A 26,362-nucleotide genomic window follows, 5' to 3' on the forward strand; every position below is an offset into this window, starting at 1 on the left:
CATGTCTTCCAGTCTTTCACCTGCTAGTCCTCTTACCATTGAACCTATCCAGGCATGTACTGAAAATCAGACGAGTTTTAAATTGCTCATCTGAGCTAGGCAATTCAGTATTCTACTGAAGTCAATCCCTAATTTGGAGCCCCATGATTTCATCCTTGAAAACACCACATCTCAAAACCAAAATCTATCTCATAAACCTCAAAGAATTTGTAAATATTAAAAAAAAAGCATCAAATAATTTTTAAAATGTTTTGACTAAAAATAAATTACTATGACTTTACCTGTTCCAAAAATCATCACTCCTCTCATTAAATAGTAGCCAATATTTTGTCGATTTTCCGAAATTTTGGGTCCAATCAATTTCCACATAATTTCAGATGGGACGGAAAATTGTAAACCATAAGTGAACAGAATTGATAATGCGACCAAAACTTTTACTACCTCTGCTAATCTGTGAAAAAATTTTAAACTTTAAATTAGTCTGTATTTTTCAAATTATAAATGGATTTCAATTTTGTAAATCAACAAGTGCAGGATCAGATGAAAAGCTACGAATTCAATTTAGGAATACAGGAACTGAATTATTTAAAAACCAAAACAAAAAACTGGAGACGAACGAGGTTTTGATGCGATTGAGAGAGAAAGAAAGAAGAAAGAAAGATAAATTTATTATGCTCTGGGACTTATGTCCCTTAAGAGCAACCAATAAAATTTACAATGTTAAAAATATTTTCTCTGATCTGAGAGATTAAACTGAAATAAATCCTTGACAACTATTTACATCCATAATTTTATATAAAATATGTACATATATAAAAATTACTAATTATAATGAATTAATAAAATAATAATAATAATAGTAATAATAATTATTAATATAATAATGTAAAACAAAAACAAACAAAAAAAAGAAAAATATCTTCTATATACAAACTTAAAAATCTCTTTTGTACAATTCAAACAAATGATTGTAATAGAAAAACTTAAAACTAGGCAGTAATTTCTTGTTGGTCAAGTCAGTAGGTAAGTCGTTCCAAAGTCTACTGGCAGCAACAGTAAAAGAGTTTTGATACGTTACAGTCCTATGTGGTTGTATGTAAAGTCTGGAATCGACAGTCCTTGTAGTTCTTAAGTCTAGTGCAGCTTTTTGTGTAAACATGTCATATAAGTATTTTGGAGTCTGTGTTCTAAACAATTGGTATATGAAATTACCCATAAAGTATTTTCTACGGTAGTCAACAGTAAGCCAATTTAAAGTAAAGTAATGTGGTGTAATATGTTCGTCTTTCCTAATATTTAGTATAAAACGAATACAAGAGTTAAGTGATCTCTGGAGTTTGGTATTAAGTTCCGAGGTAAGATCAGCATATACCAGGCAACAGTAATCAAAATGAGGAAACATGAGAGTACTAACTAACTGTTGACGGAGAGGTATAGGCAACATATTTTTATGGAGTTTTAGCTGGTATAGAGATTTATGAATACTATTACAAATATTACTAACATGACTATTCCAAGATAACGTGTTAGAAATCGTCACACCTAAACATTTTGCAGTCGTAACATAAGGTATATTTATGTTATTAACAGTAATTTTAGAAATTAGGTCCAAATTGATTGTATTTATATATTTTCTACTGCCAATTATCATTGCTTTTGATTTTGTTATGTTAAATGCAATAAAATTTGACTGTGTCCAGCTAAGGATGGAATTCACATCAAGCTTAACTTTCTCAATGCCAGCTTCTAATTCTGACGGTAAACAGTGTAAATATATTTGCAGATCATCAGCATAGAGCACATGTTTGCAATGCTTTATTACTCTTGGCAGATCATTCAAATACAAGCAAAATAAAAGAGGTCCCAAAACAGAACCCTGCGGGACACCAGAATTAACTGACTCCCAAGGAGATCTTTCTTCATTACTATCAGTCACTAACTGCTTTCGGCCACAAAGATATGAACTAAACCACGAGAGAACAGAATCCGAAAAATTTAATAATTTTAATTTATGAAGAAGTAACAAATGGTTAACTGATTCGAAAGCCTTAGAAAAGTCAAAAAGTAGCAGAACAGTAACCATTCTTTTGTCAATTGCAGAACGAATGTCATCTGTTATTCTGAGCAAAACACTCTGTGTGCTGTGTCCTTTTTGATATCCAGACTGGTATGGATCTAATAAATTATTATCACTTAAATATTCTTTTATTTGACAACAAACAATCCTTTCCAAAGGCTTGGAAATTGCTGGAAGTAAGGATATTGGACGTAATTCATGTAAGGAGGAAGGAACTTTAGTTTTAGAAAGAGGACGAATAAGTGATTGTTTCCATATTGATGGATATACTGAATATGTTAAGGAGAAGTTATAAATTTCTAATAACGGAGATATGATAACAGGCATTGATTTTTTTACAAAGTCTATAGGAATTTCATCTATACCTTTGGCTTTAGTTTTACTATGAAAGAGATTAGCTAGAAGTACGTCAAGAGTTATGTATTTAAAGTAGAACTGCTCAAAACTCAAAGTTATTGGTGCATAAGGTAAACTCGAGGTATTAAAGTTAGTAGGATTATTAACAAAGCTGGCGAAGTATTTATTAATTTCATCACAACTGAAAGGTATGTTTGTCTGTCCTGAACGAGATTTAATTAGTCCAAGTTTTCTTAATTCTTTCCAAATTAAGTTGGAATCATTAATGCTGGAAAATGTGTTTGAGTAATAAGTACGTTTAGCTTTTTTAATTATATTTTGCACTTGATTTCTTTTTATTTTGTATTTCATATAGAGAACCTCGTTGTGCGTTCTTATAAAAGCTCTACGTAATTTATCACGGTCACGCATTAAACATCTAATGTCATCTGTCAACCAAGGTGCTGGTGGTCGCTTAATATTAGCAGAACGTCTGGGAGCATGCTTATTCATTGCTTCTAAAATAAATTTATTGAGAAGTTGCACTTTTTTATCTATATCTAACGTTTGATAAAGTGTAGTCCAGTCACAGTCCTGAAGGTCCGTCAAATATTCCTCAATAACGAAATGTTTAAAATCTCTAAAAACAATCTTTTTGCTGGGTAGACGGGGTACCTTGAAGGAGTATTTCATTTTAATTAAATCATGACTAGAGAGGAAAGAAACTGGGAATTGAGAATGTTCTATGACTTTATCCGGATCATCAACAATAAAAATATCCAACCAGGTGTGCGAGGAAGACGTATGATGTGTGGGATAAAAAGGAACAAGGAAGAAGTTACATTCATATATAAAATTACTGACGTAGCTACTATCAAATGTAACACTATTCATATCGGAGTTCCAATCACCCGCAATTATTAAATGTTTATAATTCTGATTATATTGCAGAAAAACATTTTCAAAATCAGAAATAAATCCTACTTTAGGAGGGCGATATAAAACAGAAAATAACAATTTAGACGCCGCATGACCAGTAATTTCTACAATGAGAAACTCAGGACGAGAAAAGTACTGTTCGGATGAAGTAGCAAGTACTTTAGTATGTAGTGAGTGATGAACAAACAAACCCACACCCCCACCAACCTTTCCCAAACGGTCCCATCTTATAAGATTGTAATTGTTTAAATTTACCACAGAGTCATTAATATGAGGTTTTAACCAGGTTTCTGACATAGCTATAATATGATAAAAATTTTTTGAAAAAAAGCAACGAAACTCATCAATATGTGCAACCAATGATTGACAATTAACATGACACACCAATAAATTCTCAGTCATTGCAATTGTAGTAATAAACAGTCAAATGTAAATGTAAATAATAATAATAATAAAATATAATAAGACCATAAGACTTAGCATTAATAACATTAGATGAATTTACTATAACGCAACATACACAATATAAGTTGCTAAAAAAGACATTAATTATAAAATAATTTAACTTCCCCTTTAAAAAATACCTACAATGCATGAAATTACCAAATATGGTATAAATTAAACCATTATAAATTTTAATAAAGGAGAAAAAGAAGAAAAAGAAACTGCCAAATAATGAATAGATTAAATTAATATAAATTTTAATAAAGTAAAGAAAATAACTGCCAAATGATGAACAAACTAAATTATTATAAATTTTAACAAAGTATTTAACGGCAATTAAATTTCATTGGGAAGGTATATCGTCTGAATGACAAACCGAAATCACTGGAGCGCCATCAGTTTTCCTAATGAGCACTCTACCATTTTTCACCCACACATATTTTATAATATTCAACTTCTTGGCAGCACGAGCAGCACCATATAATTTCTTGAAATAAGGCGTAAGGGATTCATTAATGTAGATGATGTGGTTCTCCTGTACATCCCAGCCAATATGTCTGGTAGAAAAGTCCCTTTTGACTTTTCTCCTAGCAACGAGGTTATCACAAGTACTCCGTCTCAAAAAGGAAGCTATTATAGGAGGTGGACGTGGGGGATCAATAGTACTTGGAGTTGGTTTTGCTCGATATACAAAATCCACTTCTCCCACGTCAACATCTAGAGCTATTCCTATTTTATCTAACAAATCACCAGTATTTTCTCCTTGAACGAACGGTATATTATGAATTTCCACAGTTTTATCTCGTGAGGCCTGTTTCAATACTTCCACCGTCATCTGTAATTGTGATACCCTACTTTCAAGCAATCTCTTTTCAGAACTGAGCTCTTCTACTCTAGCAATAAGAGAATCTACCTTCATCTGGAGAGCATTTGTTGTGTCAGTATTCTCTTTTATAGAACAATGACACGTATCCAGCGACTTCAGAATATCAGCGTTTTGTACCTTCTGACTCTCTATAAAGTTATTAAGAGCTGAGGTATTACTTTGAACTGCTTTTAATAATTCTTTCAACGTATGAACGTCACTAGTAGAAGGTACTGTAGAGGGAACTGGAGATGCCGGCGTAGAATCAGTGCGAGCAGCTCGCATATCTTTACTGCAGACAGCACATAGCCATGTCTTATTTAAGTCTTTTAACATGATCCAGTCTTCAGACGTAAGGCCAACACACTCCAAATGAAATATTAATTTGCATTTGGCACACTGTGCGTGTGAAACATTTGCAGCACGCGTAACTGCAATATTACATTTACTACACTTGGCCATTATAATTTTATTTAAAAAGAATAATTTATATTACTATTAATTTACTATTAAGTTAATAGTAAAGGCACAAGTAATAAGTCTCTACTTACGGCAAACACAAGTGACCAAAGTTCAAAAAGAATTCAAACAAGCTAGACTCACCTACAGTTACACTAAACACTTTATAAAATTAACTTAATTAATTTTAATAAACACAGCAAACTGACGCTAGTTCAACTCAAAACAAACTGCACAAATTATAGACAATATTTAAATGTAAATAACTATCACAAAAAAAAGTCAAAAAATAGAAAATAACTATAAGAAAAATTAAATTTATTACGGACACGATGTGAACAGAGAGAGAGAGAGAGAGAGAGAGAGAGGAGAACCGATAACAATTTAGAAGGATGCTGCCCGATGGGTGGATGTGAAGCCAGGAAGTAGCTGCACCATTGTTACGTTGATTGTAAAGCGGATAGCTACCAATCCAGAAAGAAGTAGGAACTGGAACTGCATGTTAGTACTGAATAGAAGCAACAACATACAGTACATAATGGTACTTACACAGTTTGTGGTAGATTCAGCGTTATGCTTCCTTCTGTTTCTTCGCCAAACTTCACATAGCCTAAAAATCCTACACAACCATAGAGTACGACTACCACAGACATGGCGATGTTCAATACTCCTGGACAGCCAAGGAAATGTTCTGGAGTCTTCATTGAGTTCTCTATTGGTAGGACCTGTTGATGAGAACAAAAATTATTTAAAAAAATTTAAATTTAAACAATAGGAGGAGAAACAGATTAGTCCCTTTTTTAGGGTTTTGGCATTCCTTCAGGTGCCCTAACTGAAACACTCAATATTGACGCTATCTATCGTAATGTACATAGAATATGCAGAGATAGAAAATATAGTTATTTGGGTTTGGTGAACCCACAGCCCGGGTGTTTGTGTTCAGGATGGATGATATCCTTTCAGGGGCATTCCTCGGAGAATTTTCCATTAATCACCGTAGGCTTCTGGGAAGGCGTGAAATTCCTTGGAAAGCTTGCCAAGTTATTGGAGCAGGAGGATATGGCTCCTCTGGAGGAAATGGCGATTTGTATCAGGAGCGGATTATCCCAGACTGCCGGTTTCTCTAGCTTTTAGTTAAAAAGCTTACTTAGAAAACCTGTTGCCAGTGTTGAAGCAGGATACGTTCTGTCTGGGGCAATAGCGAAGGGGATATAGGGAGTGATTGCTGATTTCTCTGGAGAGCACGGGATGTTCTAAGGTTCAAGAAGAGTGGGGACTCTTTTGGTGTATCTTTGGTGGAATTGAGAGCTTGATTCCCTTAATTTAGAGCGGCCACCCTTAAGGTAAGGGCTTGCACTAGATTGTGGACATGGATGTTTTAGCCACAAGGACTTACTGATAGCAGGATTGCCAACTAATAACTAACCAATAAACAAACCAAACACTTACAGTTCCAATGCCTTCCATGGCGAACAGCACTGTTGAAAAGAATATCGGCCAATGCTGGACATGCGTTATATAATGTCTAGTTTCCATGTCTGGCAAATCAACAAAAGTATAGTATAGGGTAATCGCCAAGCCGAACATGATGAACGCTGTTGCCATCGCCGAGAATGGTACTAGATATTTCAGTGTTCGTATTATGCCCAACGGTATCAGCGGAATTGTCAATAGCAGGATGTATATCCTAATGTTCATCTCGAATCCAGTGTGGTGTTCGATTACCTGGGGGCGACAAAAAATAAATATTACTTTTAAATACTCAAGAGATAGGAACTCACTTTATTGGTTACAAAATAACAATAGTCAAATAGTCTCACCTGTTCAAAAGATTTCGCAATAAAGACTACGTAGACAGTGTTCCCGAAATAGTACGTGGCAAAAAGAGATATTTTTACAAAAATCCTAGCAAAAAAAAAACAAAAAACAATAAACTTCATCGCCAAATTGTTAACAAATTTATGATTATGCTAATGAGATAATACGTACCAAGAAAATTTAGCCCATTTCCTATATTTTTCCGGTCCAGTTTTAAAAGCAACTTCCGCAGTTTCTGGAAAACCAAGCGATGGTTGTTTTACTCTGCTTGATAAAAGCTGGGAACATCGTACCTGGAGCAAAACCAAAAAAATGTTAAGTATTTAGGTTAGGAAAAAAAAGGGAAAATAGATAAAGGAAATTCCTAAAAAATGATCAATAAAAAGAATTTTCAGGTTTCTGTGAATGGTTAGAGAAGATACGGAAAAAAGGAACATTGATTAAAAAGAAAAAACTTGAAAGTTTAACAAAGAGAATTTCATTTTAGGCTAGGGCCTGGGGACGATGTTAGGGTAGGTTACATTTTTGGTTATGGTTCTACCAACAGTGTAACAACAACAAAATGGTAGAAACTTGAGCAAAGTAAAAGTAATGTCTACTTTGGAATCTAATACCTTTCCTAATTGTTCTGACTGCAATAATTTATAATTACCAAATATAATAATTGTCGACAAGCGTAAAGGTCTGAAAATGACCTATTTGTAAGGTCACTGTGGGGGGGATTCGAACTAGGGATTTCCCACTTATAATAATAATAACTTCTTAACACCAACACTCTTCACTCAAGAGTCAGGTATAATAGAAAGAGATAGTCGTATGTGGGTTCAAAATCTTATTTTATTTCTCATCATCGACCCGTAATTGATTATTTTTTTTCTTTTTTAGCGTACAATGCAAGTCATGAAGATGATTTAATCGTGTCTCAAACGAAAACTCTATTTGTAATTATTTAGTAGTTCAATAAAATACGCTGGGGGTTTCCTTAATCTGCTCGTCAATTGAATAAATGATGTAATTTGTAATTAAATTACATCAAAATTATTTTATTGTAATGAAGTATCATTGCAATCCTTGAAATTAGAATTTCGAGCACATGTTTTGGTTTTACTTTTTTGTTTTTTGAACATTACACTTTAAAAGTTCAAGTGTTCAAAAAATTCACAATAAATGTGTATCAACCTAGAAAAAAAAGGAGTAATTAACAATGGGCTAATTGGGAACATAACAATAATTTGCAACTTATTATTATTTGCAAAATCACTTTTCCCTTGAATGGTATTTCCTTATACGATAATTAAGTTTATCTTAATTGTTTGCAAATTTAATAATTATTACAAGTAATAAGGTTTTTATCTTCAAGACTTATGGAATATTCCGTTCATGGTTTTTTTTTTTTAAATTTTCTCTTAGCTCCTTAAAGAAAGGAATTTCTGTCTTTGAATTTTTCTCGGAAACGCCCGTTTTGAAATTATTGTGCGTGCGAAAAAAATTTATTGTGAAACACGATTTTTGCAATTCTTGCGAGATTCTTGCCTATATACTGAGCATATCTAGGACATATAAGCGATCACCGGCTCGAAACAATACCCATCTGTTGCGTTGGAAACCCTTTTTCTCTAAAATATCACCACGTTTAAAGTTCCAATTCGTTGGTTCACTTTTTTTTACACTGTAAATAAATGAATAATGAATCACACTTACCAACATATGAACACAATGTGTACAAATATATCCCACAATGATTGTGCCAAAGATGCCAAAAATAAGGCCACCATTTTTAAAAGCACTCGGCATTGCTAGTATACCCGTGCCAAGGCTGCTTTTTAGCAGATGTAGTAAAGCACCGGTGTCCCTGTAAAAATTAAACAAAAGTATTATTAGGTGCTTAATTATTTAGAAATAGTAGTACAATAAGAAGGATAAGAGTATGGAGGTTCGAAACTCAGTGTACCCAGGGCAGAAATGGGCCGGGCAATTTCTTTACAGATTTGACGACCCAGTCGGAGGTAGTCTAAGAAAAAAAAACTTGTTTGCATTGTAATAAACAGTTATGTGGGTCTAGCGAACCCATGGGCAAACTCTAATTTGTTTCTTCTTATCCTCAAATTGTACAGATTATACTTTAACATTTTTACAAACCCACAGGAGTCTTTGTTATCTGGTTATTTCTTTCTTTGGTGAAGAAAGTATTGACGATGTCTAATGGGTTTAGAACTCTTAAGTTGTTATGTAGCCTATAAGAATGGTGATACCAAGTAGTAGTTTCAAGGAATCAATAAGACCATTGCAAAAAGATGGATGGTACAGGCGTGAGGGGCCTTCAAGGCGCCACGCATCTTCTAGATGTGAGAAGCTCTTTAAGAAAGAAAGCCTGAGTAGTTATTAGGGGTTAGTGCAGGGCAAACTGTCGCTTAGAAGTATCGGGGAGTTGTAGCCCAGGGGAGTTGTTATAACCAACTGGTGTTTCCCATTTTTGCTAGATCTGTTCCATGCTTCCCTAGGTGCTTCCAGATTTGAAAGGTTGTACACTCACCCTAGATTTCCCAGCTTCATAATTAGCAGGCGCCATTTTTGGAATATTTGATAAGGACGTTGCAGAAAGGGGTACATCAAAAACTATGGGATAATTCTGCCATAATACCAGCTTCCGTTTCTTTATAAAACTATGCTGGAGAACCTGGCTCATTACAATTCACCTGTGGGTGCTGTAGGATGAGCTGTCTAAACCTCACACTGAAGAACTGTTTAGTGGCAGAATATCCCTAAGAGAAAAAGAGAAAATTAAAACCAATGAAAAAACTTACGGAGTAGCGTTAGTTTTATCTCGATAATCAAATGGATTGTAAAATTCTCGATCAGATTTTCCCATTTCTAAATTTTTCGCATTTTTCTGCATGACGTCATTTTCAGCTAATTTTAATCTGAAAATAAAAAAAGAGAAGAAAATTAGACGAAATAGAATATAATACTGTTTCCCTGCTCACAGCCTACTTGATATGTAATACTGTATTTTTGGCAATACAACTCCATTTACTTTCTATAATTTCTAAATTCAATTCACTTACGTTGACGACATATTAACGTCTGCCGAGTTGATACTAATGACAGATGGCATCTTCTCCATGGTCATCCCTTTGTTGTCCATTGGCCTGCAACAAGAATTATTATTTTTATTTAATTTATAAACAATTTGAAGCTCTGATCATAAATTTAAGCTCCATGAAGTCACTTGAATACATTATTCTGTTACTAATACTATCTCTAAACCTTTAGTTTATTATGGCTTTTCACTGGGTACGGTATCCTTAAAACAAACATCTTAATAAGATGAGACAAATAGATTATTTCAGACAATGGAAACAAAATGGCCTTCCCAGTATCTATCGCAGATGTTTAAGTTTCTAATCAGTGGCTTCTCTTCAGAGAGAGAGAAAGAGAGAGAACGATGTAGACGTCTATTTCGGATCATTCTCGAAGGCTGTCTCCAAGGTAGCTGAATGATAGTTCAGCAAATTGCTTTACATGGTAATTACTTAAAATTCTTTAATTTTTTTTTAATAGAGACATTCCGAGAAAAATTCATGTAAAGGCACTTTTTGGAAAAAGGAAAAGGACAGAATTCTTGTACAAAAGTACCACAGTTTAGAATAATGCACGATCTCATCACTGTACAATAGTAAAGTAAAGAAATGCCTATTTTTTCAGGCGGGCTTTAAGTCCAACAACCAATAAGGTGTTGTGGACGGAGGCGATTAGCAAACATTCTTTACTATAAATTTCTCATATTAACCATTAAATAAAATCCAAGGCCTAGACTAGTACCGCAATACATCTTAGCTTTGCGGGTCTAGCCTCTAACCGCCTAACATACTTTACTATAAATTTCTCATATTAACCATTAAATAAAATCCAAGGCCTAGACTAGTACCGCAATACATCTTAGCTTTGCGGGTCTAGCCTCTAACCGCCTAACATACTTTACTATAAATTTCTCATATTAACCATTAAATAAAATCCAAGGCTTAGACTAGTACCGCAATACATCTTAGCTTTGCGGGTCTAGCCTCTAACCGCCTAACATACTTTACTGTAAATTTCTCATATTAACCATTCAATAAAATCCAAGGCTTAGACTAGTACCGCAATACATCTTAGCTTTGCGGGTCTAGCCTCTAACCGCCTAACATATTTTACTGTAAATTTCTCATATTAACCATTCAATAAAATCCAAGGCTTAGACTAGTACCGCAATACATCTTAGCTTTGCGGGTCTAGCCTCTAACCGCCTAACATATTTTACTGTAAATTTCTCATATTAACCATTAAATAAAATCCAAGGCTTAGACTAGTACCGCAATACATCTTAGCTTTGCGGGTCTAGCCTCTAACCGCCTAACATACTTTACTGTAAATTTCTCATATTAACCATTCAATAAAATCCAAGGCCTAGACTAGTACCGCAATACATCTTAGCATTGCGGGTCTAGCCGCTTAACCACTCGGCTATCGTGACGCCTAACTGTATAATAGAAATGGAAATATTTAAGTATTTAAGAAAAAAAAAAAATTCTAAATATCAAAGCATCACTTTTCTGAGAGGATTTTTCAATTTTTTTTTTTTTTGCTGCCGGTTTTTCTTAGAGCTATGCTTACTTTTATTTGTAACACTTTTCCAGGGAAAACTTAAGCGAGCTATGAAGTTAAGCTGCTCTAAAGGACCCACGCAATCAATTCTACGGTTTAAACTATATTTATGAGCAAAATATTTCCCAAAATTATGACGAATTGCTCCAAATATTTGCTCCAAGAATGGCTTTTCCATTAATTTTCCAGGTATACGCCAAAGTGTTTCAATTTGAAGTTATAGTTAGGTGAAGTTAATTTAATGACGTACATTGCAGTAACAAGGATATCGTGTGAGAATGCACACCATTTTTATTTTGTTTTATAAAATAAGACGATTGTATATTTTAAAATGTTAAAAAAAATTATTTAAAGACAAATTTTACAGAATACTTTGAATTGCAGAGAAGATAATAAAAAACACATTTATTACCAATTAGTGAGGTAATAAAATTGTAATAAATGTTAAAAACTCTTTCAAAACAAAAAAATAATAATAAATTTTTTTAAAAAATGCACTTATTTTAATTGCAGCTCCAACTAGTGAAACTAATTAACACTATTATTGTGGCAAAATTCTTGCAACTGTTTTTCTCTTTTTAAAATCACCTTTAAAATAATTTTTTAGTTTTTATATTCTGTTTAAAATGGAGAACAACTCTCTAAGGCTTATAAAAATGCTAATTAGTTATTCCATATTCTAATTTTAAATTTTTTAGTTTGATTTATGTCCAATGTTTTTTCATTTTTTATGTTTACGTCAAAAAAATGTTTTTTAGAAAAGATGACTGTTTAATTTGACTAAAAATGTTAATTGAGTCTAAATTTTTCCACACATTTCTTTTTTAAATAATAATTTAGGGAAGGGATTAGCTATGAGGTTAGCATACTGGACTCCCACGCGGAGGTCCCGGGTTCGAATCCAGCAGCTGACCCTTAGATTTTCTCTTCCTAGGAGCTTCTTACAGCTCACTGTCCGGTGATGGACAGTGTTGTCTGTAACGAGAGAACACTGTCCGGAGGCCGGCAGTGCACTGGAAAAAGCTCCGGGCGCTAATGACCTCAGCTGTTGATGCGCCAAAAAAAAAAAAAAAAAAATTAAAATAATAATAATGCAGAAGGAACTGATAGCTTAGCCTCGTGCCAATGGCTCACAAAAGGCCATCTATTCCCTGAGACGGAAGGGTTCGTAATGGCGATGCAGGACCAGGTGATAGCTACGAAGGCGTACCGAAGATGGGTTCTAGGGGAAAGTCTAGTGCACGATAAATGCAGAATGTGCAACTCCACTTCGAAAAGCATACAGCACATAGTTTCAGGATGTTCAGTACTTGCGCCGAAGGAGTACCTTTTCAGGCACAATAATGTGGCTAAAATCTATATATATAAAAATGAATGTCTGTTTGTTTGTTTGTACTCGATAGATTCAAAAACCATACATCCAATCGCCGTGAAAATTTGGGAAATTATTAGGTATATCCCCGGGAAGGTTTTTGCAAAGTTTTTTTTAAAATCAGAGTTGGGGTTCTAGGTGCACTCGAATAAATATCCCAGAAATATCAAAATAACATTTAATTAGTAATATTTGTTAAAAGAGTAACCATGAAAACCATGAAAAACAGTTTTTTGCAATTATTAATACGAGAATAAATTATACCGAGGATCCATTAAACTAAAAGTACTCAACAATACCATTGACGTTGATAATCGTTGGGTAGTACCATATTCTCCATTACTACTAAAAACGCATAACGCACGCATAAATGTGGGGGTACTGCAATTCAGTGAAAGCTAAAAAATATATTTGCAAATATGTGAACAAAGGAAGCGATATAGGAGTGTTTGGAGTGGAAAATACAACTGCATCTAACGATGAAGTCACCCAATATCAACTGGGACGCTTCATAAGTAGCAATGAGGCTGTATGGCGTATTACCTGAATATCATTTTCCATTCATGAACGATATTCAACGGTTGTTCATTTAGCTGTACATCTTGAAAATGGACAGCGTGTGTATTTTACATCAGAAAATGTACGTGCAAGAGCAATGTCACCACCGCCAACAACATTAACTGAATTTTTCACATTATGTAGAAATGATACCTTTGCAAGGACACTACTGTACTCTGAGGTAGGGATAATTTTATTGTTAATTTTCATTTCGATGTATTGTATACATTTGGTCATTAATAAATTATGTTTGAGGTATCAAAACTGCCTTTTTGTTCAAACACAGCAACGTGTGAACGGGTACAGCTAGTTATCCATAAAGCACTTTGCTCAAAGTTTGGGCTGCTGAAGACAGAAGTGCCATATTATAAATATAACCCGCCGACGCTGCTGCAGAATGCGCACACAAAAGTATATTGGGACACTCAGATTAGTAACGGATAGGAGTGTTGCTAACAACAAGCCGGACATACTAGTTATGGATAGGAAGGGTAGAGTGGCACATATCGTCGATATTGCCATACCCAATGATGATAACATGCAGAAAAGCAGGGGCGAAAAGATCCGGAAGTACCAGGACCTTAGTTTCCAACTAAGAGAATTGTACAACCTGGACAAAATGACGATTGCGCCTATAACACTTTCCACGAGTGGCCTCGTGCCCTGAACAACGGTGACTGCTGACAATGAGTTGGGCCTATCCACTGATCTGGTTGTAGAGGCGCAGAAGGCAGTCCTCCTAGTCCGAAAGTTCCTGAGCGCTGCCCATTAAGCAGATCAATACAGCCAATCGCCGCGTACAGCCCGTTATTCTCTGGATCTAGTATTTAACTCCGAGTGATAAGGGGTTGTGGCAAAGTCCACCCCCCCTGAGTGATTTCCCTAATAAGGAGTCAGAAATGAAATAGTAATAATAATAAATAATATTAATGAATGACCCTTATTAATATAATTATATAATATAATAATATAACCCTTATTAACTGTCCGGTGATGGGACAGTGTCGCCTGTAACGAGAGAACACTGTCCGGAGGCCGGCAGTGCACTGAAAAAAGCTCCGGGCGCCAATAAACTTAGATGTTGACGCGCCTTAATTAAAAATAAATAAATAAATAAAATAATAATAATAGGATGAAAAAAATAATTGCCATTTCAGTGTCGCGATACATTTATTCTGGCCGAGCTTTCGACCTAGGGACTAGGTCACATCTTCAGGGCTGTGGAACATATTTACAGATTGTTAACAATGATTCTATTAAAAATGAATGTGTATAATTTAAATGAAATTTACAAAAATTATTTACCTAGTTTAGAAAGTTATATTATACATTACAGGGTTGGAGTGTCTTCTGTCTTGTCTGTTCATGGAGACTGAGTGTGATCGGTCTGTGTGTGATATGTGTTAGGTTGTGTGGAAAGTCAGTGTTGCCAATTGTCAAGTATTTTGTAGTTAAGTTTGCGTATATGTTGTTCAAATTGTTCGTGTCAGTTTTGAAATTTAAACTGTTTTCTGTCTTAGATATGTATATCATTTCTAGCACTTCCCTTTTTTTGGTGTGTTGGTTTCTGATTTAAGTATCTTTGTGTTTGGGGAAATCGAAAGTGTGATTATTTTCTGTGCTGTGTAAAGAATGAACAACAATAATAATAATAAATAATAATAAGGGATCACGACTAGGTCCTATGAGTTCGAAAAAATATCTTTAAAAAAACGAAAAATGCAGAAAGTCCAAATCTGATTTATCTGTTTGACGTCGCTTCGTGTTTTCATTCAAAATCGATCAAGAACCTGCATGTTCTTGTTTAGGGGGACGTTCTAGGAAGATAAGTGAGAAACTCATAGTCAGGGCCTAAATACTCCCTGATGCAAGGCTCTTCCGACATTCCCTAGAGGTTTTTTTTTATCCTTGTCCTTGTCCAGTAATTACGTAGGCTTTCTTGAAGAAGTCTTATTGTCCATTAGTCAGAGAAGGCTACTTATTCAGTGGTACTATGGCGGCTCTGTTTTCAACCTAGTCGAATCTCTGGGGGGTTCTACCCTTCGTTAAAAGGTTTTTTTTAAGACGCCTTGGATACCGGCTTAGCTAATGGTTGCTTTTGATGTTCGCTAAATCCTAATATTGGGCATCTAACAGCTGCGAGAGCCCAACGATTATTGTGTGAACGTTAGTTATGTCGATGTTTGTGATGTTAGGCCTGGGATGCCCGCGAATATGCTGAACTCCTTTCTATGGGAAAATGTTTAGACAAATACTATTTTACGGAAAACAAATCTCCAAATTTGAAAAAATAAGTTCAGTTAAGTGGTACAACCGGTAGAAGATTTCCCTTCAAACGGAAGTTTAGTAACACCGCAGTGGACGAGTAAAAGGGCCGCGATTGTAGAGGCACTTCAAAGACAAGCCTACCCAATTATCCCTTACAGAAGTGTTCTTTAAGATATTTTTTTTTTAGGCAGGAAGTGGCAATTAAACTTAAAGGGCCTAAAAAAAAAATATTTGAAAGCAACTCAAGGCTGCTAATGGGACTGAAAAAATTTTTTTTTACTAAAAAAATTAGTAAAATTATGATTAGGTTTTAGGTTAGACTCAACCAAGAAAAGTGCTGATCCTAGATCAATAAAATGGACAGTAGTTTTACTAAATTCTAAATATAATTAATATTCTAGAAAAATCAGCAAATCAGTTTAGTGAGAAAGACGTATATTTGCCAATATTTTACCATTATTAAAAAAAAATCGCAAACGAGCTACATTTGACCGGAAGTTGACGTATGTCAGTTCAAGTTTGTCTGTCCGGAGTATGCATTAAAAAAAACTGATTATGTGCTAATAAAAAGTTAATAGCCAATCAGTTTTATGCTGAAGAAGAATTTATGAATGATTTCAGCCGCCTTTTTCATTCTTATCGATTTTATATTTACATCCATCATCAGAGATAGTTTTAATAAGATGAATTGCAAAAAAAAAAAAAAAAGGTTCTAGGCCAGATAGTCTCGGCAAAACCGCTTCTTCCTTTGTCTGTCGGCCATCTTGTTATCATCTATGTCTTTCACTGTGTGGTATTAGTTGTCGGCTATTTCGTTTTCTTTCAAAGACGTCAATTCCTTTGAGTCTGGCACAGTACAGTGATCCCTCAGTTATCGCGGTTAATAGGGACCAGAAAAGCCGGCCGCGATAAGTGAAAAACCGCGAAGTAGAAGTCACCCTCACATTTTTAGTGTATGTATAATACCAATGTGTATATGAAACCATATAAGTGCATATGTTATCATTAGAACATTAAAGAATAGTTTCAAACGTGTAAATAAAACATTAATAGTATAAATAACATACATATGAGTACATAAAATAATGTATAAATGGTATTAATATGATACTAAGTGTGTGTATAACATAACTGAAGTGAACATACTGTGAATATGTTTTTAGAACTCTTTTATTTAGATTTTGAATTGTGTGGGCACTCCCCCCTGCCTTCTGCTGGTGTGCGGGGGGGGCAACTTTCGCGCCATAATTCCTCAATTTTGAAATTTTGGAACAATCCGCGATGTACTGGAGGCCGCGATAAATGAACCGCTTTAGTAGCGAGGGATGACTGTACTCGCCCAGAGATTTAGAGAGATCAGATGAGGTATGATTCTTCTTTGAAGACTGTCGAGATGTTTCCCAAAAGATGTGATGATGATGTTTGACTTCAATATCAACAAAAGTCTTGGATGTTAATGGAATCGCTACTTTGAACTTTTTGATCCGAAATATTGGGTCATTTTCGGAAGTTCCTGTTCCTAAATTGGATTCAGTGATTTCTCTTTTTTCTTTTTATCAGAGAATCCAATTGTGCTTCCAAGTTGATTACCTGGTAGCACAACATTGTAAAGCCTCGAAAGCACCACAGGAAGTTCTTTCAGGGAAATGGAGTTGAATATAACTTGTACATCCGGCGAGAAAATTCGATAGAGAAAACTTTACAGAGGTAAGAAAAACTTGTCTGACTTTGTAAGATGAATCATATTATTGCGGAAATAGTAGAGCGTATAGCACTTCTTCATAAAGAGGAGAACGTTTACGTCCACTTTCTTTGGGTAAGAGGACATAGCTGTGTTAAAGGGAATGACGTAGGTGGATAAACTCGCTAAAGATGCCACTGAAAATGGAGGATTTGAAGAGTACAAAGTTCCAATGTCGGATTTAAGACGAAGAATCACCATCACCGCATTACAATTGTGGCAAACAGGCTACAGTAATAGTAAGAAGGGTCAATTTTACAAGCGTATGGTGAACCAACTGCCTGAAAAGACCTTAAAGGTTTAAAGGTCTTGGCATGAACAAAAGATTGTTTACTACAATTAAGCAGTTTGAGAGCGAACCATGCAGTCTGCGGGTCGGTACCTACGAGCTACTCCGTTGTGCGAAAAGTGTAAGGAGGAGGAAGAAGATTTGTAAACATGTCATGGAATGTCCACTCTATAAGAAAAAAAGAGATGAGCTGTTCATCTCGCTGTACAATAATTTGAGTGCGCCATTTAGATACGAGGACATCATCTTTTCTAATAATGTCTATGCCCTGAAACCTGTTGAAGATTTGATTAACAAATATACTTGTGGATAGGAAGTTACATAGTTAAGATCAAATATCCTAGGAAGGAATAAGCTTTGAAGTTGGCTGTATGGTGAAAAGCCAATGCCAGAAAAAAAAGCTCTTTGGATGTAGACGATAGATTAGAAACTATAATGCCAAACTGTATCCCCCGATTTTGTTATCATTAGTAAAAAAAGGCTGTGTCATGGACCCGGCCGTGTGTTGTATTTTTTATATAAAATATTTTGAGTTTGCTGTTTGTATTGACAGGGGTCACATCGCTCTCTTAAATTGTGTTGGATTTTGAGGGTTATAAGTGTTCTTTTTCATTGAAATTGTGCAAAGTGTTAGATTAAGCATTAATAAACGCTATGTGAAAATTTGGAGTCGATTGTACTTACCGTTAATGCGTAATTAATGAAAGAAAATTGCATATTTTATTAAGATTTTGAAGTGAGTTAGAATATAGTGGAGTGGTGGGGATATAATCTAAGAGTTATAGCGGCTGAACTGTTGGTTTGTTTATTTATTTGTTTAAATATATTATATAAACTACAAAACTTCACAATAGTGTATGTTCTGACCTACAAACATTGGGTAGAATATTTATTATTGGAGACTGATTTTAAATTTATACAATTGATCGTCGGTGACATTGAAATCTACAACTTATTCATGCCTAATAGTTTAAAAAATTATTTCAGTCCAAAGGAAAACACACAATCAAGTGGAAAGAAATTAAAAAGGTCTCGAAGCTCCCCAGAAAATATTGGTGAAGTTAGTAGAAAACTTTTAAAGTCAGAGTCCGATTTGGAAATGGCAACACCTACTAAGTCAGAAATTGTGAATGTCTCTATGGAAAAGTTGATGGCTACTTTCAGCGCATTATTGGATTCAAAGAACTACGTTACGAGAGAAGATTTTTACGGGATGGAAGCAAAAATAAATGAGTTGCAAGATGAAAATAAAGTGCTGAAAAAGGAAATTGAGAATTTGAAAATGCGTGATAAATTACAAGAGGCCCAATTGGATAACATAGAGAATAAAGCGAAAAGTAAAAATTTAATTTTTAGAGGTGTGGAACATAAAACTGGGGATGACTATAAACTTAAAATCGAAACTTTTTGTACTGATCAATTAAATATTGCTAAAGAAGATTTATTTATAAATGATGCGTATCCCATGGGCCGCCCAGATAGCGGCGTTCAACCGATCTTGGCGAGTTTTTCAAATTTCAACTCAACAACCTGTATTCTTAGAAAAACAAATAAACTGAAAGGGACCCCATTTGTGGTACATAGAGATCTGGCCTTCAGAACTAGGATCAAAAGAAAGTGTTTAGCTGTTATTAAAAAAGAAATTAAGCGGTTAAATCCAAACTTAAGGACGGCGTGGCGAACTGATGGCTTGTTGATTGAGGGTCATTTCTTTCAGTGGGACTTGACTGCAGGCTTGATTTATGACAGTAAAGAGGATGGCGTTTTGAGGTTGAAAGAGATTTTCCAGCTCGATTTGTCAGTTTGTATGAATAATTTGCTAAAAAAGAAAGAAGAATTTAATAAGGGCACAGCCAAGGCTCCAGAGACTTCCTGTGTTTGATATTACCCCAAAAACGAGAAGGGAGCACAGTGGAAAGGTAACGGAGAATGCTATATTACAAGGGAAAGAAAATTTGGAACTGTTGAGTACACCTGGAACCAGTGGACTCTATTCATCATTAAATACCAAGAAAGTCAACAAATCTCCTCGCCCAGAGACGATCACTAGCACATATAATGTAAGCTATCTAAATAATAGTTCTACAAAATTTGAAGGTAATAAGCTTTCTATTTTATATTGGAACATTTCAGGCCTTAACACTTTGTTTAACTTGCAATCCGATCAGATTATTGAACTTGTTAAAAATGATATATTATGCTTTACTGAAACATGGGTTGTAGGTGATATTTTGAAATTGCCAAACTTTTTAAAAGATAGGTATAATTATGAATATAGTAGCGCAATTAAGGAAAAATCAGTAGGAAGAGCCAGTGGGGGAATTGCAATATTTTATAAAAAAACTTTAACTTGTAAGTTGGAATTATTAGATAAATCAAATATCTGGTTATTTGTGTTAGTTTCATTCAGTAATGAGAGAATAGTGATTGGGGTAAATTATTGGAAACCTTCCATTGAGATAGAATACTGTGCTCAATTGTTATATGAATATGTATGTACACTGTCCGAAACTACTGATAAGAATGCGGTATATGTAATAGGCGGGGATTTTAATTCAAGAATTGGGGATTTGGATAATTTGGAGGAGGAGATATTTTTGGGTAGTATGCTGGCCTGGCCAAGACAATCACTTGATAGTATTATAAATAATAAAGGTAAAATATTAATGGATACTATGAATTCTCTAGGAATGACAGTTTGTAACGGTCGAACTGGATCGGATAGACCGGGTAATTATTCCTTTATTTCTTCATCGGGCGGGAAAAGTACGGTTGATCTAATTTGGATTAATATAGAATCTTTGTCTTACATATATGATATGAATTTGTTAGATAATTATAATTTACACGACCACAAACCTTGCCAATTACATATGATTCTGTACAATAATATAGCCAATTATAGTGGTAGTAAAAGAAATAGAAATGATAATAGTGATGAGTATTGTGCGAATAAAAGTATCATTATTAAATCAATTAAATGGAATCAGTATCAGTTGCAAGAGTTCCAAAAATATATGAGTGAAAACCGTAATATATATTATAATAGTGACAATAGTGAACTTCTCTATAATAACATTGTAAGTACCATTTATAGTTCTGTAGATGCTTGCAATATGAGGCAAACCAGAAACTTTGTGCCTCGGTCTAGAGTAAATTATAACGCTAAATGGTTTGATCAAGATTGCAAAAAACTAAAGTATGAAACCCGTATATCTTTAAAGAAATGTAGAAAATTAAATTACTCCTCTGAAGCCTTGCTTGAATATATTACAATTAGAAATAAGTACAGAGCTCAAATTACCAAAGCGAAAAAATCATTTGAAAACGAAATTACTAATGATCTGGCAAATGTTAAAAATTCTCAGCAATTTTGGTTTACAGTAAGAAAATTAAGGCCAACTAAGTGCCAAACAAATGAAATTAGCGTAGACACATGGTATAATGTTCTATCTTCCTTTTATATGGCAAATATTCCTATAAAAAACAATTTCTATAGTGTCACTGATCCATATTTAGATGGTGATTTTTCATCAGAAGAATTTCAATATGTTTTAAATAAATGTAAAATTAACAAAACCCCTGGCCCTGATGGCATCCCTTATGAAATTTATAAAAATCTACCACCGGAATGGGAACATTATTTGTTAAACATGTTCAATGTAATATACAGCACTGAAATTGTTCCGAAGGAATGGTCAGACACGTTGATGTTGTTGTTATTTAAAAAAGGTTGTAAAAATGTCCCAGAAAATTACAGGGGAATTTCCTTAATAAATACGGTGACTAAGTTATTCACTTCTTTAATTGCTACAAGACTAATGAACTGGGTGGAATCTAATAATCTACTTCCAGAAGGGCAATCGGGTTTCAGGCGGGGACGCTCTTGTATTGATAACTTATTTGTGTTAAACACTACTGTAAGCATTCATTCACATCTAAAACATAATTACTTATATGCCATATTCATAGACTTCCGTAAAGCATTTGACTCAATTAAACATGACTATCTATGGCAGAAATTATATTCACTAGGTATTAGCGCCAAAATAATTAGACTGTTGAGTAATCTCTACGAACATGCAAACTTAAAACTAATATTAAACAACCAAATATCTGACTGGAAAGTACAGGTCACCCAAGGCGTGCTTCAGGGCGAATCTCTGTCGCCACTATTATTTTGTCTTTTCATATCGGATTTTGAAAATTTTATAAGGTCACGTAATCTAATAGGAATAAAAATAGAAGAAAATATCGATATTCTCAGCCTCTCTTTCGCGGACGATATAGTTTTATTTGCAGATTCGCGAAGTGACGCAAATCAGAAATTGAACTGTGTTTCAGAATATTGCAGAAGTAATTCGTTAGAGTTGAACGCTGATAAAACAAAAATAATAGTATTTCGACGCTCTCCTAAAATGAAAAGAATCTTGCCCGTCTATTATGAAGGAAGCGTAATTGAGTATGTAAACCAGTTCACATACCTGGGTATTCCATTCAGTTCGACCGGAAAATTCGCAATAGCTGCTAAGCAGTTAACAAACAGAGGTCTCAGTGCAACTTCTGTTATCAATAAAATACTAATATCAGGTAAATCAAATAGCTGGGATTCAAAATTAAAATTATTTAATTCTATAGTAGGTGCAACTGCATTGTATGGTTCAGAAATCTGGTCACTTAGGTACCTTCCACAAGTTGAGAAAGTATTGACCATGTACTTAAAACGACTTCTCCTACTACCGTACAATACTCCTAATTACCTCGTAATGATAGAAACTGGAAGTGTACCATTAATTGTTAACATATTTTCAAGAATTATTAACTATTTGTCTATTATCCTTAAAATGCCTGATTCTAGATACCCAAAAATTTGTCTTATGCGACTGAAACAGATGCATGAAAGTGGTTCGGAGGAATACAATTGGTACTCTCAAATCTCAAATCAGTTTTCTCTTATTGGCATCGATGTTAGTACTCAGATTGAACGTGATTCAGATCTGATTAAGAATAAGCATATTATTTTAGAAACACTAAAAAATCATTGTCTCAGTTTGAGTATCGATAGGTGTATTAATTCTTCTTTTAGTTCCGTTTTCAGAAAAATTAGCACTTTAGGTTTAGGTGAAAATTACATAACTTGTAGAAACTCAATCCATAAAACTAGAATAATAGCACAGATCAGATTAGCCGGCAATAGTAATTTATATATTCTACATAAAGGAAATAAATACCACCTGGATTATCTAAATTTATGTACAATCTGCAATATGAAGAAAGAAGAGGATTTGAATCACTTCTACTTGCATTGTCCTATTTACAGCTCGCTCAGAAAACATTACATAGATAAATACATAGAGGGTACCAATTGTGGACTGTCCGAACTTCTTACCATAGATAATTTGATGAAAATTAATGATTTATATTACTACACTATCGGAGCTTTTAAGTTGCGCTCTTTTATTATTAATGAATAGCTAATATTATTAGTTAATGAACAGAATGAATAAATTTGTTGAATTTCAATTGGAATAATAATATGTATCTCATGGTTTGCTTGGCCAGTAATATTTATTTGGTTGTTTAATATCTGTTAAAGTCTTCATTTCAGTTATATTTATAGTTATATTGTAGTTGTATTCATGTTTACTTTGTTTTATTTTAGATTTTGTATCTCAGTAGCTTGGCTTTTTATTTTTGTTTTTTATAATTTTAAATGTTACAGGTACTTATTTCTGTTTTTTTTTCTTCTTGTATAGTAAAGTGTTATTTAATTTACAAATTTTTCTGTTAAAAAAAAAAAAAAAAAAAAAAATGTCGAACGCAAACTCCTTGCTAAAGGGTCTTGTAACCTTTATAAGCAATAAATATATTGTATTGTATAAAATATTTTTATTCATGTATTTAGGATGAAATCAAGGAAACAAATAATTACTGTGTTACAATATAACTTTATTAATTATAGGTCTGTGATACGAAAAGTACCACACAAATGGCATACAAGACACATCGAGATTTCTGGTAAACGTTAAATCAATACAGGTATTACCTAACGTTGTTGGAGAAGTTTCAATATTAGACAAATTGAACTCGCTGAGCATGAAGTCGGGCAATGAGCGTTTTTGTGAGACATCAACATTAAAGTCTCCAACTATCATAATTGGTATAGTAAGATCAGGCTCGTAATCGGGTATAATTTTAGAGATGATTTTGGAATATTTTAACAACGATCCTAACATAAAGAGTTTAATTTCTGCTAACGCTGTGCCCGGATGGATATACACACACCCGAGTACGAATTTGAAGATGCCATTGGCCTTTTTCGTTTACTAGACAGACATTAGCAGCTTTTGCGTTTTTCATTTCCAAATAAATTTCCGAAATGTCAATGTTAACTCTACTACAATCAGTGGAAGCTATTGATGTTGCGATATATGGCGACTCCACCGGCTTTGCGACTTTTACCATTTGATTGTTCTTGAGAAGCCCTTTGGATGTAGACGATAGATTAGAAACTATAATGCCAAATTGTATACCCCGATTTTGTTATCGTTAGTTTTTTTGGATTGCCACCATATGATTCAAATTTAAAGACGTATTCACGACAAAAAAAAAAAAAAAAAAACCACACTGTAAATATGTTCCACAGCCCTGGAAGATTGACCTAGTCCCTAGGGTCGAAAGAGCACCGGCTTAATTAAAAATATATCGATGACTGAAATGGCAATTATTTTTCCATCCTATTGAAACTCCGAATTAGTCACCAAAAATAATGAACAGTAAATAGATATAAGTACTACAAAAAAATTGGAATAACAATAATTTTACGAAAATGAATGACGTATTTGTGTTCACACACACACACCTAGATAAAGTAATTACGTAAAACAGGTGTATGAAAAATAGGAGAAACATTTAGGAAGCTATTGTGCTTATGTAATTATTGATAAAAACACACACAAAAAAGTGTTTTTTAATCTTAATCTTCTTATGTCAATATTTTAGAATTGTTAACATGAATTGTTGAAGTGTTTATTGTTATCTAAAGTGCTTGCGGGTAAAAACATTTTTCGAATTGTTGAATTGAATACAATAGACAAGCCTGAATAGAGTCAGGTCAGAGAAAGGATAATGCTTTTGTGTTTTGCTTTTTTTGGCAAAAAAACATTTTTATTATTAAATTTTTTGTTCTTTTTGTTACTTTTTTCTTATTTTTCGATTATTAGTCCATTAAAGTGCACTTGAAAAATTAAAAACGTAAAAAATAACTTAAATATTTATTATCTAACATTGAATTGTTTGTCATAATTTTTTGGAATTCTTTTTGATTGTCTTTTTTTTTTGTTTTCAGTCCCCCCCTTCCAAGAAAAAAATGATTATCTAATGTTCTACTCCATTCATCATCAATATTTCCAACAATTAAATCGATACACAATCGATACTGATCCGCCCCCCCACACAAAAAAACTATCAAATTTGAAACCAAACTCACACTACATTCTTTTACTAATAATTTCAAGGTTATATAGCCTATACAGGTGTTACAGGTATGCGACTGAACTGTACGTAATACGTGTAGTACTGAAATTGAACAATTACACAGCAAAGCTGGTCACAAACTATTCTAGAAGCCATTTCTCTCTCAGCTGGATTGAGAATATCGCTCAAAGAGAGTGATGGAGAATAAAAAAAAAATCAAATTTCATAATTCAGTTTTCTTAAAATTTAGAATTTGATCTAAAAAAATATAGTTTACTGTAATTTTATATTTCTTAAAATTTAGAATTTGATCTAAAAAAATATAGTTTACTGTAATTTTATATTTCTTAAAATTTAGAATTTGATCTAAAAAAATATAGTTTACTGTAATTTTATATTTCTTAAAATTTAGAATTTGATCTAAAAAATATAGTTTACTGTAATTTTATATTTCTTAAAATTTAGAATTTGATCTAAAAAATATAGTTTACTGTAATTTTATGTAAGAGAAGAGTAGTTTACTTAAAATGGCAAAAAAGAGAACCCTGTCCGGAGGCCAGCCAGTGCACTGGAAAAGAAGTTCCAGGCGCCAATGACCTCAGATGTTCACGGCGCCTTAAATAATTTAAAAATACATTTTAAATAGATGACGTCGACGCTCCCCGGAAACCCTAATTGAGCAAAAAAAAGCTTTCAAACATAAAATAGATTATATCTAGAAAAACAAATTTGGTCAGTGATGTTGTTCAAAATAATCTTGGCTGTTTAAACGAGGATTATGCCCTATACGCAGTGGTCGTCGCCAAAGTGGCCTATATACAGGGTGTTCATTTTAAGACGGCTCAAATGCATTTCATGCTTAAAACGGTTGATCTGAGCGAAAAATAGTAGAGGAAAAATTTGTTGCCTGTCACCTCTAGTTTCAGAATAGGTGACTTGATATTTTAGATTCCTGCCCGCATACGCGGCAGACGCGCGACCAAAAATGAAAGTTCGCAGTTGACCCCCCATTTTCATATACACAGTTTTAAAGAGTATAAAAATACTGTTCCTTCAAAGGTGCTTCCTGAAATACA

At 33.9% G+C, this 26,362-nt stretch overlaps 1 protein-coding gene across 2 annotated transcripts in view; it reads right to left on the reverse strand.

Annotated features, from left to right (window-relative positions):
• The window catches only part of LOC141460486 (proton-coupled amino acid transporter-like protein pathetic), a 72,171-nt gene that overhangs the window by 4,775 nt on the left and 41,034 nt on the right, over positions 1 to 26,362 (reverse strand). For both annotated transcript variants that reach the window (XM_074140517.1, XM_074140516.1), the window contains exons 2-9: positions 10,004 to 10,087; positions 9,743 to 9,859; positions 8,640 to 8,790; positions 7,110 to 7,231; positions 6,941 to 7,025; positions 6,570 to 6,845; positions 5,670 to 5,845; positions 282 to 451 (exon numbers count right to left, since the gene is read on the reverse strand). In XM_074140517.1, coding sequence (XP_073996618.1) covers positions 282 to 451; positions 5,670 to 5,845; positions 6,570 to 6,845; positions 6,941 to 7,025; positions 7,110 to 7,231; positions 8,640 to 8,790; positions 9,743 to 9,859; positions 10,004 to 10,087 — 1,181 coding nt within the window. The remainder of the gene's footprint in view (positions 1 to 281; positions 452 to 5,669; positions 5,846 to 6,569; positions 6,846 to 6,940; positions 7,026 to 7,109; positions 7,232 to 8,639; positions 8,791 to 9,742; positions 9,860 to 10,003; positions 10,088 to 26,362) is intronic.

Source organism: Rhodnius prolixus, unplaced genomic scaffold, assembly GCF_049639745.1.
Source record: "Rhodnius prolixus isolate KJV_2025 unplaced genomic scaffold, Rpr scaffold_6, whole genome shotgun sequence".
Taxonomy (NCBI): domain Eukaryota; kingdom Metazoa; phylum Arthropoda; class Insecta; order Hemiptera; family Reduviidae; genus Rhodnius; species Rhodnius prolixus.